The 18987-nt window shown below is 44.5% G+C and overlaps 2 protein-coding genes and 1 pseudogene across 2 annotated transcripts in view; all 3 read left to right on the forward strand.

The window, feature by feature from the left end:
* The window catches only part of LOC149867211 (UDP-glucuronosyltransferase 1A6-like), an 87207-nt gene that overhangs the window by 22993 nt on the left and 45227 nt on the right, over positions 1-18987 (forward strand). The gene's annotated exons all lie outside the window — the stretch shown is intronic.
* On the forward strand, positions 4952-9276 carry LOC149867212 (UDP-glucuronosyltransferase 1A6-like). The gene is made up of 2 exons (XM_090046293.1): positions 4952-5821; positions 9229-9276. The coding sequence occupies exons 1-2, from the start codon at positions 4958-4960 to the stop codon at positions 9274-9276; spliced, it is 912 nt and encodes a 303-aa protein (XP_089902419.1). The 5' UTR covers positions 4952-4957.
* On the forward strand, positions 15647-16560 carry LOC149867213 (UDP-glucuronosyltransferase 1A5 pseudogene; annotated as a pseudogene).

Consider the following 18987-nt stretch of genomic DNA (forward strand, 5'->3'; position numbering starts at 1 on the left):
GGGATCTTCAGTCCTGCTGCCTGATGAGAGGCAGCAGTTGCACAAGCACCCATGTCACAAGTTTTGCCTGTGAGCAGCTAGGTGTGCAGGGCTCCAGACCACCCCTGCACCTATCTCCTTAACAGCTGGCAGGCTTTGTGGCTACAGCAAGGCCTAGCAGCCTGCAGTGGTGTCCCCCTCCCCCCATTCTGCCCCAAGGCAGACACAGTTGCACAAGCACCCATAACACAAGTTTTGCCTGCCTGTGGCCACAGGTTCAGAAACCCAGAAGCCCTGCACCTATCTCCTTTACAGCTGGCAGGCTTCATGGCCTCAGCAGGGGCTAGTAGGCCTGTAGCTTTCACCCTGATGCGCCTTAACACGTACAGGTGACATGCATTTTGCTTTCATGATTTTGGGATACAGTTCCCCCAAGCCCCCTGCACCTATCTCCTTGAAACTTAACAGGTTTTGTGGCCTCCACAGGGGCTAGCATTCCTGCAGTTTTTACCCCGCTGTGGCTTAACACATACACATGACATAAGTTTTGCTTTCAGGATTTTGGGGTGCTGTTTCTCTGAACCCCCTATGCCTATCTCCTTGAAACTTGGCAGGTTTTGTGGTCTCAGCAGGGGCTACCACACCTGTAGTTTTGACCCCACTGTGGCTTAACACATACACATGACATGAGTTTTGCTCTCAAGACTTTGGGGTGCACGATCTCTGAACCCTCTGCACCTATCTTCTTGAAACATGGCGTGCCTCATGCCCTCAGAAGGGGCTATCATTACTGCATGTGTCATCCAAATCAGGCCAGAGATGACAAAGTTAAAGCCTGTTTCAACCTTCTCCATTATATCCTATGGGCAAAATGTTGAAACAGGGTCAAAACAGTAAAACGTTTCGACAGAATGGAACGGAACAGCCATTTCAGCTCGAAACAAAAGTCGATACAGAATGCTTCCGTTTCACACCTCCCTAATGGGTATTTCCCCATCTCTTCTGCAATAAGAACTGATGCAAAAAATTCATTCAGCTTTTCTTCTGTGGCCTTATCATCTCTATTTGCAACTTTTAGACTTTGGTCATCTCATGGACCCACTGATTCTGTCACTGGCTTCCTGCTTTTGATGTATTTAAAAAAGTTTTATTAGGTACTTTTCAAATTATTTTTTGGCCTGCCTTATTTCACTTTTGATCTTCCAGAGTTTTGAGCTTTCTTGTTTTCCGTATTTGGACATGCCTTCCATTTTCTGAAGGGCTTTTTGCCTTGAATGTCCTCCTTAACTCTGCTATTAAACTAGAAAGACTGAAGAGGAACCCAACATCTTCTTGCCACTCCTAGCGCTAAGTGAGGTGGTAGCTCTGATACAGAATTATCAGCTAGCAAAGCCGAGAATGCCGTGATTAAACTACCAGCATATGAAGGTAGACACTACGGTTCTAGGAGACTTAAACTGATCAGTGGACTCCACTCTTCCTCCAGGCAAACAGTTTTATTCGGCAACAACTTCCATATAATTCCACTGCGAGGATGAGAGGGAGCTGACTGGAGGTACAGAACCACAGGATCCCTGTACCAATGGGCTGACTTCCAATTGATCCCTTATGTCCTATCTGGATTCTTGGTGCTCTTTTAGGTGAGAAAGCTGGGCCTGTAGCTTATTTAAGGCCTATCACCCTGACTGACCTCTCAAAATAGCAGAGGTTATTCAGTGAGACTTCCTTCTCCTCAATTCTCCAAGAAAAAATATCAAATCACAGGTTCCAAGAACAGAGATGGAGCTAGGACAGTTTTAAAATCTGGGTTTCTTCTGGTCAAATTTGGACTGTTGCAAAGAATGATCATTTGAATGAATTTTTCAGCACTGGAAGCAGAATATAGGTAGGATGTGAGGAGAGGTACAGTAGGAAACATAAACAATGACCATATAAATAATTGTATTATTATTTAGGATATAGTCACAATCAATACTAGGGATCATTACTTGGGATCAAAATCAACATTCTCATTTTCCCTATTTATAAAGTAGTAGCAGAACCATTCTCACAGGGAGGTTTTAAGACTTGATCACTGCTTGTTAAACAATCTTTTGAGATTATCTGATTGTCAGAAACACTTAGATGAAGAGTACTGTCAGTTATTTTTTTAAATCAAAAGCTAGGATAGAGGAGAACACTTCTAGTATTATGATTTTTTGTGGGGGAGTTAAACATTATTTTTCTTTCAAATGCCTGTGGGATTCAAAGCAACTCTGACCTTCCTGGTTGCAAGGTGGAACAGAATGATGTAAATTGCATCTTCCTGTGCTCCAGGGGTGATTTGCCCTGAGAGTAAAACCCAGGCGGGGTTGCCTCTAAAATATCCTGCAAATTACAATGAATACATGTTTTGAACTTTCATTTTTTTTGCTTATAAGCCCTTGGAATTGCCAGCTCAGATCAAACCAATTGTTCTTCTAATCCAGTGGCAAGATGGGCCACAACAGACATCATTTTTGGTATTGTATCTCGTTGCCATGTTGTAGTGTTGGCCCAGGGTTGGAGGAACCTTTTGTTTGCGAGCAGATGCTTGTATTTTTGTGTTGAAGGGGGACCAGATTGTGGGTGTAGGGGTGGAGGAAGGTGCCAGAGGTACCCCAGGTCCTAAACCATTCTAGAAGGGGTGGCGGGAGCGCTGTGTCAGCAGAAGGACTGTGGTGTCAGACAGAAAACACTGGGGCTGAGGGCCTGGAAGCCTATGAAGGATGGGGCTGGGGCTGAGGAGCTCGGGAGCTGAGGGCCCTGGGACACTGGACCTTGAGTGGAGGAGCCCAGCCAAGTAAAGTGGGCCAAGGCTAGGTATCCTTAGTCCAGACAAGGACCAAAGACCTGAAGCAAGAACCTCCTGCCCTCTAGGGGCAGCCCCCCTGTCCAATTATAAAACCAAAGTGTGGCAAGTGAGACAACAGAGTGACTGTTGTCAAAAGTGTCTCCTTTAGTTTCCTTTCTGAAGTTTGCAGTTCTATCAGTCAAGCGTTCAGTTGGCAGCAGCACTTTTTCTGGTCGATGGATCTCTGTCTGTTCTGGAGAACGCTCTTTTCTCTTGTTTGTACTCCCTGATATCCAAAAGGAATGACCTTCGCTACTGTTTGCTCTTTTCCTCATCCTCCAGGTTGGAAAAGTTAGAGGGGTTATTTTTTTCTTTTTTTAAAACTGATTTTTCAGCTTCAAAGTCTTAAAATTTTTTCACAACTCTTGATGAAATCTTTCAATTACACTCCACATATGTACATAAAAGAAAGATGCCTCATCTTTCTGCTGCTTTCCTATGATGGAAATGGTGCTTTTCCCAAGGGGCATCATTACATAGGTGGCAATGTTGTAAACCCATTTGAAGGGCTTTGTTGAGCTGTTGACAGTCCTCTCTGTGCATGTACTCCAACCTAAGCATGTCCTGTCCCCTTCTAGAGTCTCTGGCAGTATAAGGATGTAAATTGTTCCTTGTATTAAGACTGAAACATAGGAGTTCTGCTCAGAAACTGGACTTGGATGTCCTGGCCTCAGCCATATGTTCTGGGTCATGGTAAAGATGAAGAATAATAACAGCTGTCAGGTGATGGGATGCAGTGTCTGCTGACTCGAGTAGTTATCATTTTATATATGGCATCTGTACAAGCTTGCCATATTGAAGCCATCCAGAAATTTCACCGGAAACAGCTCAGATTTGATGAATTTTTACTGAACCTAGTTTGTTGCAAGAAACCTTGTTTGAATAGCTGATGGGTCTTGTCCTGGAGTCAGGCCTCCAATAGCCAGCTGTGCATGCCATGCAGAACTGCCCCAGAATCAGGGCCAGATTAACATATAGGCAAACTTAGCACATGCCTGGGGCCCTGAGCTGTGGGGTGCCCAGTCGTTCCCCACTGTGGTGGTGGCGTGAATGGCCACATCTGCATCCCTTCTGTTCTCTTCCCCTCCCCTCCGCTGGCTTCACTGCTGAAGCAGCTGCTTCCTAGCAGTGGCTCTGAGCCCCACTCCCCACGGGTGGCAGTGCCAGGGTGGGGAGGGGCATCTTGCTCGACTGGCCTGGGGTCCACGAAGGAGTTAATCCAGCCCTGCCCAGAAATGGTAACACTGGGGCCTTTGGGACACCCTCTCTGATAAAGATGCCACTGGAAAATCTGCTTGGGGCCTGGGACTCTGGAAACTGTGAAGCGTTTTGTCCCACAAAGCTGCACGTTCCTTGGTACCAGAACAAGGCCCTGACAAATCTGCTCCAGAGCAAGAAGCACAGATTTCTCCCAACCCCACCAAACTGCCCAATGAAACCGACCCCTATGCGGCTATCCAGTAAAATAGACAAGGATGTCTGTTGTACCCTCCAGCTTCCCCTTCTCTGGAAAAATGTTCAAAATTTGATAATGGGTGCTGGGTGGGTCTGGACCAAAACCAAAAATAAAATTCCCTGAGAATGAAAATGTGGTTTCCAACCAGCTCTACTCTCAATCTTATCCTCATCATCTGCTCCACGCACTGGTGTACTGACCCAGGGTATTTACAGAAGCCAGGACACAATTTCTCCTTTGACCTCTGTGCTCAGTTTCTGTATCTGTAAAAGAGTGGTGTTCTTTCCCTGCTTTCTGAAGGTAGTGTGCAAAATAGTATTTGGATCTTAAAGAAGGGTTTGGATGTCAATTCAGTTCAGTTTCAGGGAATAGTTTGGGTCAATTCTCAGGTGCCACAAATTGATTTTTGTCTTTCCCTGCTATATATCTTCACCTTTACTTCTGTTAATGGTAAAAACAATTCCAAAAAGGTAAATCACTGCATGCTTTGCAAGTCTAATGATTAATTTATGTTGCAAGAACAGGAGGGTAATATTTTATGAAGTTCCACAAGTGCACCAATCAGCCCAACTGGTTGGTGGTGCTAACTACTTATAAAAGCTAGTTTCAAGCATTTGTACATTTAGCACAGTCTTATTCTATTCACTGCGATGGCTTTCCCAGTTCATCAACTTTACCTGTTTGGTGCTGGGCTTCTCCTTTTCTTACCTTTGCTCAAGCTTGCAGAAAGTGGGAAGCTGCTGGTGATACCTCAGGATGGAAGTCACTGGCTCAGCATGCGTGAAGTGGTCGTGAAGCTGAGTGAGAAGGGGCATGAGATAGTAGTCATTGCTCCAGAATCTAATTTGCTCTTGAAAGAATCAAAGCTATACACAAGGAAAACATATAAAGTGCCTTACAAACAAGAGGATCTTTTCCAGCGTTTCCATGGGTTTGCTAAAGGGATCTTTCGCGAAGTCCATTTTCCATATACGATTCTTCAAGAATACCAGAACAACATGTATATTATTAATATGTTTTTTTACAATTGTAACAGCCTCCTGAAGGACAGAGAACTCATACAGTATCTGAAAGAGAGTAAATTTGATGCACTCTTTACAGACCCAGCATTGCCTTGTGGGGTGATCCTTGCAGAGCATCTGTCCATTCCTTCTGTGTACTTCTTCCGTGGATTCCCGTGTAGCTTGGAGCATGCAATCTGTAAAAGTCCCAACCCTGTTTCTTACATCCCAAGGTGCTATACCAAGTACACAGACCACATGACTTTTCCCCAGCGAGTGCTGAATTTGCTTGTTACCTCCCTTGAGACACCACTTTTCCAAGATTTGTATACCAAATACCAAGACATTGCTTCCGAATTTCTCCAGAGAGATGTGCACTTACCAACGCTTTACAGAAATGGTTCAATCTGGCTACTGAGATATGACTTTGTGTTGGAGTATCCCAGGCCAGTGATGCCCAATATGGTCTTTATTGGTGGCATAAATTGTAACATGGGAAAAAAACTGCCTCAGGTATGTCAAATGAGTTTATTTCACATTTTCTTTCCAATCTAGACTTTTTCTTTCTCTGTGAAAAGGCTGCAAATGAGCACTGAGTGGTACAGCTTCATTGTGGTGTACTTCATTTATTCTACTTGGGGGACAACAGCCTAAGGTCCATGGGCCAATCTGGCTGATCCAGCACCAGGAGCTTCAGTGGCTTTTGGAAATGGCACTTTACACATGTTGCTGCGAGGTGATAAGGGCTTCACTTGTGCTGTATGGCCAGGTGGTGGTGGGAAATGGGGGCAGTGACAGGAGCTGGGTTGCAGTGCCAATCTACCTTTGACCTAAACTGGATCATTCTGGTCTGTCATTTGAAAAAGTTGCCAGCTGCTGCTCATCGCAGCTCCCTGCCTTTTCCTGCAGAATGCAAACTAAGAAATATTACCCAAAAACAAGAAGCAAAAGGAAGGCTTTACTTACAAGTAGGTGAGCCAAACATTGCTGTTTCACTAGTATAATTCTGGCACTAATCAAGAGTTAATTCAGATTTTCTCTGTTAAATTACACCCAAAGTTTGGCCAGTGTTTATAAGCTTCGGAAATAAATGAGCATGAAGACAACCAACTACCATAGCTCCATTCCCTGTTAATCCGTATAAAGGAGTGGTGCGACCTACACCTTTTCCCAGTGAGACTGTCTCTGTGGGAGGCACATCCCTTTTACTCCAGTTTTTATCCCTTTCACTTCCTTCTCAGTCCCTGACTTGGTTTGGATCAGCAGCTGATCCAGGATTTAAAAAAAATGAGTCAGAGCAGAGCTGGGGGTAGGGCACTGCTGCAAGAAGACACTTGCTTCCCAAAGCCAGGTTAACCCTTCCCTGGCTCTGCAGCCACTGCAGTTTTATGTGGTGACTGAAGATCAAAAGCTCTTCATTCAGCGGCTGCTGCAGAGCAGGAAAGTGACTCTTGGCAGTGACACGTTCTCTCACAACAGCAACTTGCCTGGGCTCCACTCTGCCCTGCGGTACCCCTCCTCCCTCCAGCCCATCCCTGGCTGCGGTTTCTTGTCTCACAATACAAGCTGCTTTGGCCTGTTCCATCAGAGTCTCTCACCATCAGAAATGTCACTCCCTGATGGACTCGTTAACCAAGCCACTTCCCCTTAGAAGCCAGGCCCACAGAAGCAGGACAGACAACAGGGGGGCTACAACAACCACCACCGTCTTCTTCCCAGGAACGTTCCTCATCATTAGATTAGGCAGTGACACCAATCCCCATTCTGAAGATCAATAACTTTAACGCTTCTTGTATCAAACTGCAGAAAAGCTGAACATTAAGACAGCAATCTTGAAAGAGAAAGCTCATACATTTCTGGATATTTTGAGTGTGAAAACTCCAGCCAAGATTGCTTAATGGACAGCCCCTGGAGAAAGCATTCTTCCTCCAATTTCAAAATGAGTAGGAAAAAAATGTCATGTGCTTCCAGTGTTGAGCAATTTTACATCCACTCAAACCCCTGGGGGGATTGGCTTCCTCATGAAGCCAACAAAAAGCAAGTCCACTGAAAGACAGAGATCCTGAAAAGTTAGACCTTTTCAGACATAAGGCCTATGTATATCTGACCTTTATGTATATCTGACCTGAAGTTTTATTTTCTTTCATTCCCCTGGTAAGAACTTTACCATCTCCTCTCTCTCTCAGGTCTGCAACCTGTCATTTCACATTAGCCCCTCTCATGCATCTAGGTCACATTCAAATCTTGCTGTTCTATGTTCAAAGTTACATAGAACTGTCTACACCTTGAAAAATCTCCTCTACCCCCTTAGGCTCTCTCCTCTACACTATTGTTACCTCCATCCTCCACTGTTCCTGATGCCAAACTCATGCTACCAGCCTACACAAGATACTCCTGCCCATCATTTTTTACATCATCCTACTCATCGAGTCCTTGCCCTGACGCTCTTTCTACCATATTAAATATCATATCCTCTAATAACACTACCTTTAAGGCCTTCATATTTTAGCCTTTTTCTTCCAATAATGCAAATCTCCACTGCTATATGTCCAATTCTTCTACAAGCACCTATATACTTTCTTCTATGACGTCCCTTGTGAATGAATCAGCAAACTAGTTAATAAATACTGATATTTGAGCTAATGACCTGGTTAATGAATCATGCAAGAAGGGGATGAGAAATGCTGGTTTGGCAAAATTTAAATAAATTTGGAACAGGAAAAAGTAAATGGGATTGACATGTAATTTAGGGTTAGGAAACGTAAGATAACGTAGATAGGAAAAAAGCATGAGAGGAGGGAAAATACAGGTAACACTCTAGGCTGCATAAGCAAGTACTGGGGGTATTTCAGGCACACAAAAGGGAACTTAAATCTTATGAGAAAAGTTAGTAGCCAGATATTATTATGAAAAACAAAGAAGACAGATGAACATCAAGATTACTATTGTTGGTTTCAAGCATCTGTTATGTAGAAAGAGAAAGGATGCAATATTGAGAAGGATGTATAGACAGTTTCAATCTTTCATTCTATTTGCCGAGAACAAGTGATGGTTTCTTCTATAGTTGCTCTGTGTATGAGTGACACTTCATAGTAGAAGTCGCTGGCCCAGAATGAACTCAGTCCTGGCAGGACTCAGTTGGAGTTAGCTCTTGTTATAGCAGGCTCCAGTTATCCCTGGGATAAATCTAAACGGTACACAAGGAAAATATGTCTACAGTGTTTTAAACAAAGGAATAATTTGTTCTGTATCCCTATGGCCTTGTTCCCTTCTCTTTGATGAAATGTCTTTTCCTATAGTAATGATACAAGCAGAGAAGATATCAGGATTATACTTGATGAGCCCAATTATCAGATGATATCCGATGCCCTCCCCGCCCCGCCCCTTCCCACCTTATGCCACTTAGTACAAAGGGATCAGGCTTTGCTGTAGCAGAACTTCCTGCTGGTAAAAAGTTGCTTTCATGGTCCTGCAGAAAGATGGTGGCAGGAGGGATATGCCATCTCTGCTTTACTCAGCCTCCACCTGAAAAATCAAGTTAAGTAGCAAAGTAAATTAGCCAGAGAAATAGTATCATACCTTGGAGACGGTAAATGTGAAGGGGTTTACAAATGCAGTATTACCCTGTAAAGTGATTCTTGCAGAGCCCCTCTACTACTACTTTATTTTGTAGATTTCCACGTGGTTTGAAACAGTCAGGGCATACCCTCTGGTCTCCATTCTCTTTTGCCATCCAGCGCATAGGCTCGTTTTGTCCTGGGCCTTAACTTGCCTCTGTGGCAGTTCTCTTCTCTCTGTTAAGCTATAACAAAACTCAATATAGCTCGGAAGTCATGAGATGTCAACATCAGCCATACACATATTATACTTACCGAGTGCAGTACTTCTTAGTCTGTTCCTAAACAAAAATTCTTCTTAAGGACTCATATGTGAAGCTTGAACAAATGGCTTCTGAAGAAGAGATTTAAGCAGGTTTCATGGTTATACTTAATTTAGGTTGTTGAAATCACTTTGTATCTACACTACCTTTGAACTTTGGGCACTCTGGTGAAGCTCTCTCTGTGTATGCTAAGCCTCATAACCAATGCAATGTCTTCGCATAGCACTAGGCACATACACATAAGCACACTTAAAACAGATGGCTTAGTTACATGTGCCCAGCACTGTGATGATAAGGAGCAAAATGTGATCACGTGAAAATCTTTCATATCATACTTTAAGCCTAGTGTCCATGAGCATACTACAGACCTGATGTAAATCTGCAATTACGTGTTCTTCAAGCTCATATTAAACATTTTAAGAATTAAAATATATATACGTTAAGGAAAAATCAGCTTTGAAACATCCTCCAACATAAATCTGATGTTAAATAAGATATCATACCTATCAAAGATTTATCTAACATCTTTCCCAACTGTTCAGTAGATAACAATGATATTTTTCATTATACTAGTCTCTGTGTCGCTTCTTGAAAGATAACCAGGAATTAAATCAGTGTATTTGGTCTGCAGCAATCAAAGTTATTGGTTTTTGATAGCTCTATCAGTGGTGCTTAACAAACAGTACGGGTATCGGGATCTTTGAAGTTTTGTCCCTGTTGGACATTGTACCTCTTTGCCTGGTGGGAAGAAGATGATAGGGGGACAGAGTGAACAAAGGGTATGTTTACACTGCATCTCCAGAGCTTGTGGGTATGCTACTATGGAGCATGCCTGCCCTATACATAATACCCAGGAATGCAACAGTGATGCTGCTGAGGGAATGTCCCCATGGCTGCTTTCAAGCATGCTGGAGATAGAGGCTTAGCAGGAAGCTGTGTGGGGGATCCCCAGAGAGGTTTTACCACTGCATATTCAGGTTTGGTCCATGGAAGCACGAGAAGGTGGGTGGGGTATGTTCAAAAGCAGTGCTTTCAAGAGTGTGGGGGATACAATAGAGACATACAGAGAGAGGGCTGCCAGATTTCTTAGAGATACATCCTCTGCAGCCCAGACAGGATGGGAAGACAGGGTCTTCGGAGAAGCAGATTACAACTCAGTGGCCAGAAGAGCAGGGGTATAATTGCTAGGTCACACCTAACTAAGATTATGCTTGCACTGGTACACACACGTAGACATGTCTGAGCTAGCTTTAAGTTAGCTACGCATCTCTGCAAGCTGATATTGGCGACCAAGGTGGATGACTGGAGACCCTCTAGGTTAAAATCTGTGGGGAACATGGCACAGGGGACACAACAGTGGGAGTCTACTACAGACCTCCCACCCAAAGACTTGAGCTTGAACAGGAGTTCGCCCAGGAACTCGCTGAGGCCACATGCTCCAGGAACATGGTTGTCATGGGTGACTTCAATTACCCGGATATCTTGTGGGAGGATCACTCAGCAAAATCTGAGCAGTCACAAAGCTTGCTCTCATTTGTGGATGACGTCTACCTGACTCAAGAAGCCTATGGGCCAACAAGAGGAACAGCGCTGCTCAACCTCGTACTGGCTACTGGGGATGACCTAATCAGCAACCTAGTGATCAATGGGAAGCTGGGTGACAGCGACCACAAGCTGCTTACCTTCACCATCCACCACAAAGCTGACAAGTCAGTCAGCAACACGGAAGTCTTAGACTTCAGGAAAGCCAACTTTGACAAGCTCAAGAGGCTTGTCAGTGAGGTCCTAAGGGACCATGACCCCAGTGAGAGGGGAGTTCAAGAAGAGTGGTTTCTCCTCAAGGGAGTGATCCTCAATGCACAAGCTAAGTCTATTCCATCTCAGAGGAAAGGCAGCAAGAGGGCACAGCAGCCCCCCTGGCTCTCCAGGGGCCTAGCAGACCTCCTGAGGCTAAAAAGAAAGGCCTACAGAGGATGGAGGGTGGGATTCACCTCCAAGGAGGATTATTCTGCACTGGTCCGGTCCTGCAGGGAGCAAACCAGGAAAGCCAAAGCTGCAACTGAACTCCAGCTAGCTTTGAGCATCAAGGACAATAAAAAGTCCTTTTTCAGATATGTGGGGAGCCGGAGGAAAAGCAAGGGCAACATTGGACCCCTGCTGAACCAGATGGGGCAACTGACAACTGACGCCCAGGAAAAAGCCAAACTATTAAAAGAGCACTTTGCGTCGGTCTTCCATCAGTCCAATGGGACGCCCATGCCTGCCACGGAACAGGGCAGTCCGGGTGAGGAAGATCCCCTGCCCTCCATTAATGCTGACCTCGTGAAGGAACACCTTGAGAGGCTGGATACCTTCAAGTCAGTCGGCCCTGACAATCTGCACCCCAGGCGAGCATCATAGCCCAGCCCCTGGCATGGATCTTTGAAAACTCCTGGCGCTCTGGTGTAGTGCCCAAAGACTGGAAGAAGGCCAATGTGGTGCCGATCTTCAAGAAAGGGAGGAAAGTGGATCCGGCTAACTACAGGCCCATCAGCCTGACTTCTATCCTGGGGAAGATCTTAGAAAAGTTTATTAAAGAGGCCATCCTTAATGGACTAGCCGAAGCCAACATCCTAAGGGATAGCCAGCACGGGTTTGTTGTGGGTAGGTCTTGCTTGACCAATCTCATTTCCTTCTACGACCAGGTGACCTATCACCTGGACAAGGGAGAAGAGTTTGTTGTCATGTATCTTGACTTCAAAAAAGCCTTTGATGTGGTATTCTACAATCACCTCTTGGTGAAACTGGCCAATTGTGGCCTTGGATCCACCATGATCCACTGGCTGGAAAATTGGCTCCGTGGTCAGACCCAGAGGGTGGTAATTGATGAAGTCAGTCATCATGGTGTCCTGTGACCAGTGGGGTCCCCCAAGGCTCTGTCCTTGGACCCATATTGTTCAACATCTTCATTGATGATGTGGACATTGGAGCCAGAAACAGACTGGCCAAGTTCACCAATGACACCAAACTTTGGGGCAAAGCATCCACACCAGAAGACAGGAGGGTGATCCAGGCTGACCTGGACAGGCTCAGCAAATGGGCGGACAAGAACCTGATGGTGTTTAACACCGAAAAATGCAAGGTTCGCCACCTTGGGAGGAAAAACCTGCAGCATCCTTATAGGCTCGGCAGTGCTACGCTGGCTAGCACTACGAAAGAAAGAGACTTGGGGGTCATCATTGACCACAAGATGAACATAAGCCTGCAATGCAATGCTGCAGCTAGTAAAGCAAGCAAAACACCGGCTTGCATCCATAGATGCTTCTCAAGCAAATCCCAGGACATCATTCTCCCCTTGTACTCGGCCTTGGTGAGGCCGCAGCTGGAGTACTGCATCCAGTTTTGGGCTCCACAATTGAAAAAGGATGTAGAGAAGCTTGAGAGAGTCCAGAGAAGAGCCACGCGCATGATCAGAGGTCAGGAAAACAGACCTTACAACGACAGACTTAGAGCCATGGGACTCTTTAGCCTGGAAAAGCATAGGCTCAGGGGTGATCTGATGGCCACCTATAAGTTTATCAGGGGTGACCACCAGGATCTGGGGGAACGTTTGTTCACCAGAGCGCCCCAAGGGATGACTAGATCGAACGGTCATAAACTACTACAAAACCGTTTCAGGCTGGACATAAGGAAGAATTTCTTTAATGTCCGAGCCCCCAAGGTCTGGAACAGTCTGCCAGCGGAGGTGGTTCAAGCACCTACATTGAACACCTTCAAGGGTAAATTGGATGCTTATCTTGCTGGGATCCTATGACCCCTGCTGACTTCCTGCCTTCGGGCAGGGGGCTGGACTTGATGAACTTCCGAGGTCCCTTCCAGGCCTAATATCTATGAAATCATGGGATAAGCACCCAAATATTTACTCTGCTTCTTAGGCAGGTTTTGCAGCTCATGCTGAGCTCTTTGCTGTTATAGCTGCACAGATATCAGTATCTGCACCTAGCCTGGTTTGGACAGGTCCACTAGCTACAGTGGCTGCTGTGTAGACATATCCAAAGTGCAGAAGCATGGGGGGCTCCCCAGCATGCTTGGCAGCAGAACTGGAAGTGGAGTAGAAGTACTTCTGGTGCACTTCCGAGTCTGGCAGGGAGCACGCGGGGGGCCCTCCCAGTCCCCCCATTCCAGCTAGTGACTGGTGCCTCCTGGGTTGGGGAGGATCCTGGGGTCCCCCTGTGACCAACAGCTGAGCTGGGGGGCTGTGGGAGAGCCCCCAGTGTGCTCCTCAGCAGACCCAGAAGTGGACTGCAAGTACTTCTGGTCTACTTTTGGGCTCGCTACTGAGCATGTGGGCGGGGGCTTTCCACGCTCCTGTGGGACACTCCATGCACCCCAGCATCGCAGCGTTCACAAGCCGTGCCTGCTACCACAGCGTATGTAGAAAAAACTTTTAAAGCTGTCTCTATGGCCGAATCACTGATTCTCTGAATCAGCATCCAATCTTCAAATTTGAATTTGGCCAAATTGAATCAGGGACAGTGATCCGAATCAACAAATCACTTTCCCTGACTCGGGCCGAATCCAAATCTAAATCGAATAGGGCCCACTTCCCACCCCCCTAACCCATATGCTCCCAGATGCTTGCTCCAAACTCAGAAATATGCCTGGGCTCCAGGGTCATGCCTAACAGCCACTTTGAAGTATGCCACAACGGAGAGCTCAACAGCCACAAGGGATTTGCTTAAACATGAAGTGTACTGACTCAGAATGAATTGGAGCAGGGGTGACCATTGGCTTACAGAATTCAAAAAAGAAATCCTCATGAAGTTAATGAATAATGTCTGTCTCTTGAAGACTGTCTGCATATCCAAGGACAGTACACAACCATTGGATTAGCAGTTCAATTGTATCAATTTAGCAGTTTGGAAATGCAGAAGAAAACAAAATCAAGGTGCAGTATTAGTTTAGCTGTAGAAAATAGACGCATCCCATTGGGACCTTAGCTAGGATCAGTATAGATACTAACCCAATAACTGTTTGAGCTGACCTAGTAAATGGGTACCTGGAAGGGTTGAATGTATTAAAGTCAACAGGTCCTGATGATTTTCATCATAGAGTGCTTAGAGAGTTAGCTGGAGCCGTAACAGAGCCGCTGGCACAACTGTTTGAGCACTCGTGGTGCTCAGGACAGGTCCCAGAGAATTGGAAAAAGGACTATTGTGGTCCCTATTTTCAAGAAGGGGAGGAAGGAGGAACTGGGTAACTATAGGTTGGTTAGTCTCACCTCTGTCCTTGGCAAGACTTTTGAAAACATTGTTAAGGATCACATTTGTGGGGGACCAGCAGGTAAAATGATGCTAAGGGGCAATCGGCATGGGTTCATAGCAGGCAGATCCCCTTTAGACTTTTGAATGCAAGTGTGGCCTCCTTTGAACTGTAAATGTGGGTGTTCTTTTGATTGATCATAGTAATCTTTCACAGATCCCTTAGACATGGTCAGGATACCCAGGGGTGTGCAGTCCACAGGTTGAAAACCACTGCCCTAGTGCATTAGTAAAGCTTCTAGTCTCTTTTAAACTAGAGAACAGTATGTGTTGTTTTACATTTGATGATGCATCTCACCACCTGTACCCCCTTTTCAAAATTCTCGTCCCCCCTGTAGGCACCTACAACTATTCTTCCAAAGAACTGAACAGGGCTCATTCATTTTCTTAAACAGCCCTCCTGCAGTTTAGAAGCGGATCCTGATGTGTTAGCAATAAGGGACACACATTTGTTTGTAATAAGGGACAGGCATTTGTTTGTAATAAGGGACACTTTGAAAATGTGGATGAGTTATTTGCTGTGGTAACTTGAATGTGGATCCAAGCAGATGCTTCTGCATGCATTTCTGAATCTGTAACACACAAGATTGAAGTGAGTGATGTGTGGGTGAGTAAGCAGTGCAATAAGAATGGGAGTGCATACTATGAAGGCCCTGGGTGCTCTGAGATTATTCCAAATCTGTTAGCATTAGAGCACAAATATCATTCACATTTTTACTCGGTATGGATTCATATGCAAAAAGCAGTGGCTGTAAATTCCCTTGGAACATAACATATGATGAGATGAAGTACTGGGTTCTTTTATCTCAGCAATCGTGTTCATTATGAATGGATGTAAAGGTTATGCTACCTTTTGTTTTTGAGTCACTGGAGCATAGTTCAAAAGAAAAGATATACATTAAGCAAGAAACACTGTTGTCAAATTGTAAGACACTAGAGTAATCCACGAGTAAAGTTAACACACAAAAATCACTAGTAACCTTAACCTAGGAATGTCCTTGATCTCCTCCCCTGAACTGTGTTGCATGCAAACTAGTAACTGTCAACACTTGAAAAGCCAACAAAGTCTAAAGTAGAAAGCAGGCCAAATGGATCATTCCAAAGGGCGTGTTAGTATATGTATAACTTGATTTCAGATGTGAGCACATACTAAGTTTGTCAAGGAAAGAAGACTCATTTGTTTCAGCTTTGTGATTTGCTTACTGCAGTTTACTGCAATGGTGCTGCTTTTCTTGTCCTTATTGGGTTTTGCTGCCGGTGGGAAGCTGCTTGTGGTGCCAATGGATGGAAGTCATTGGCTTAGCATGAAGCCGGTGGTAAATGAGCTGCAGCACAGAGGACATGAAATAATTGTTGTTGTGCCAGAAATAAGCATGCACATGGGAACAGCAGAGTCATTTACTATAAAAACGTATCCTGTACCTTTCACCAAGGAAGAGCTGGAAAGACTTTTTGTCTCATTTGTTAAGGATCTTTTTCAGGAACAGCATTTTATATTAAGGGTTCTAACAATAATTGAACATCTTAAAGAAACCAATGCATTGTTCTATAGCACCTGCACACACTTGCTGTACAACAAAGAGCTGATGGACTTCCTGGAAAGGAGCAACTTCGATGCTGTCTTTACGGAGCCTTTGTTACCCTGTGGGCAGATAATTGCTTTGCATCTGTCTATTCCCTCTATTTTCTTCTTGCGGGAAATCCCATGTGCAATAGACTCTATGGCTACTCAATGTCCAAGTCCACCTTCTTATGTCCCAAGAACACTTTTAGCATATACAGACCATATGACATTCATCCAGCGAGTGAAAAATCAGTTACACATCTTGGCAGAGTCTTTTCTTTGTAATTTTGTTTATTCATCATTTGAAAAGCTGGCTTCTGAGTTTCTGGAAAGACCAATGACAATGAAGGAGCTTTTAAGTCATGGATCTATTTGGCTGAAAAAAATTGATTTTGCTTTTGAGTATGCCAGGCCAGTGATGCCAAGTATGGTCTTTATTGGAGGGATAAACTGTGTACAGAATAAGCCACTCTCTCAGGTTAGTGATTGGTTTGGTAAGACACTCTAGAGTTACAAGGGGAAATGTTACTGGCAATTATTCTATTACATGTTCAACAGTGTTTAGTTGAATTTTGATACAGACTAATTCATTGTCTACATAAAGAATTGGTCCGGATATACAGATAGTCTTATTCTAGAATGAGAACATTTGATCCTGAATAATTGAATAAGCATTGGAAGTAGCATAAAATAAATCCACTTTTAGTTGTATTAAGATAATCTACAAAGGAACTAACTCTGGAATAGTTATACTGCTTTAAATTCGCACCCTATCTTAATCTGAATTCACTTCCTACTTAAATAGGCCTTTCGCTGTAAATGTTGTCTTGATGAAATGTTAATTCCAAGGACAAAAATTAACATAAGGAAAAGATCTCTTTCCTAGTCCCTATGCTTTCTCCTGGGACAGCTGTACATAGCAATTTTGCTTTGTGGGAGTTCATAAATATTTATTTTCAATTTGTGCATCTGGGTTTACAAAACCCACTCTCTTTACCAAGGAATCTCACTGCCCAAAGGAAAATCCAGCAGAAATGACCAAAGATGTCTTGGCATTGAGCTAACCTCTTGCCCTTGCACCCAGATTTTGAAGCAACCTGCGTATTCTGTCTTTTTGATGCGACTGCAGGTGGTAGCTGTTATTTCTCCGTACTTTTTTCTCTCTCTGACTTTGGAGGATCTAAAGTACCAATGCCAGCCCAACCCATAAGTGCATAGGTACAGCTGTATAAGTACCATCTTGATAAAATCTTTGAAAGTACATAAGAGATAAAGGAAATATTATTATCATTATTAATAATAATAACAATTTTATTTCACAGCACTAATTAAGGAGTCATAGCAATAAGAGCTGAAATCCTGCAGTACATTAATATGCCTTGTTGGAAATTCCCCAGAAAGATCATGCAACAGATTTTAATATTAATCCAAATACTATTCCAGCACCTTCTCTGCCATACTCAAATGCCTCTGGGGGTTCTTAAATCTTACATTTCCTAATTGATTATTGCCTATGACTATAACTCTTGCATGATGGAAGTGTCCATTGGCCCTGCATTTCATGCCTGGAGGGTCATCTTTTTGGGGAAACAGGACCCCACTCTGCTAGGGACAGCCACACTGCCACAAATAGGAAATCTTTTCTTGTTTTCATTAAATACTACACACTACATTTGAGAGCTTGTAGAGAATTATTCCTTGGTATGAGTACGTATCAATTTAGCAGTTTGCAAGAAAAGAAAATCCAGGAGCAGTATTAGTTGAGCTGTACAAAATAGTTTAAAATAGTTTAATCAGTAGAGTTTATGGTCTTCTGGCTTTGAGTGCCTTTATTTTCGCCCAGACTTTATCAGTTTGTTGCAAGCTACTTTCCTTACATCGGGTGTAGACACATGACATATTTCCTGTGGAGTTGTGTGTGATTATTCCAGTGTACACATAGTGTACCGTCTTAGGGCCTTGTTACACATGGCACTTTGAGCTGCTCAGGTGATGGTCAGTGGTAGTGCTAGCTCACATTTGGAACAGTCACACCTTAAGGTTAAACACTTTTTCCATCTGTCCCTCACCTGCACAGCTGTGAGTTGCCACTACACGGCTGGTGAGCCATGAGGGGCTTCTATCCCAGCTGTAGGTGTGGGTGGGTGACAAATAGGTTGCAGGGGACAGGAACAGCAGTGGAGAGTTAATGGGACAGAGGTGGATAATGAAATAGGAAAGGGAAAGTATATGGGGATGGGGGATAAGTGGTGAAATGAAGTCAGACAGCCAGTGAAGGATAAAAAAAAAAGGGGATGGAAGGGAATTAAAAAGAAATAAAGAGGAAGTATATTAAAGAACGTCTTATGCTTTAAATTGAGATTGGGACTGGGGTGTGGGAGGTGCTCCTGGGGTGGCTAGGAGCAGTGAGAAAAGGCACTTTCAAGGGAGTTACTGCCTGTGCCTCAGGAAGGAAGCCTCAGCTCATGGGGACAACATGATCTGGTCCCCTAACTTGTTCCCTCCACCCCCTCTAGACCCTAGTCTTGGACCTGTGTGTTCCCTATGGCCTGGCTTGATGGCATCTGCTCTGCAGGCTATTTACACAGGGTTGCACCCCTGGGGATCAGAAGGGAGGGGGAGTTGGTTTGGTGCCAGAATCACCCCCTGGGGAACAGAGCTCATGGGCTGGAAAGTTTGTCCACACAGAACAGAAGGATGGGGGAAGAGACATGGCATCCTGGGATGCTAGAAAACTGCAACGTAGGCAGCTCATCTGTGGCGAGTGGCCACCCATTAATGGAACACAAGTTGGGTAACATGGGTCAGATATAAATCTGCCCTGAAGTGGTGAAACTTCAAGCCACCTAAAGAGAGCTTAAAACTGGTTTCAGGGGTTAATGGGTGGACAATCCACGGATTACAAACTCCAGGAGGTGCCTACGTGTTAATGTGT

Source organism: Crocodylus siamensis, chromosome 4, assembly GCF_052110815.1.
Source record: "Crocodylus siamensis isolate JL-2025a chromosome 4, ASM5211081v1, whole genome shotgun sequence".
In the NCBI taxonomy this organism is placed as follows: Eukaryota; Metazoa; Chordata; order Crocodylia; family Crocodylidae; genus Crocodylus; species Crocodylus siamensis.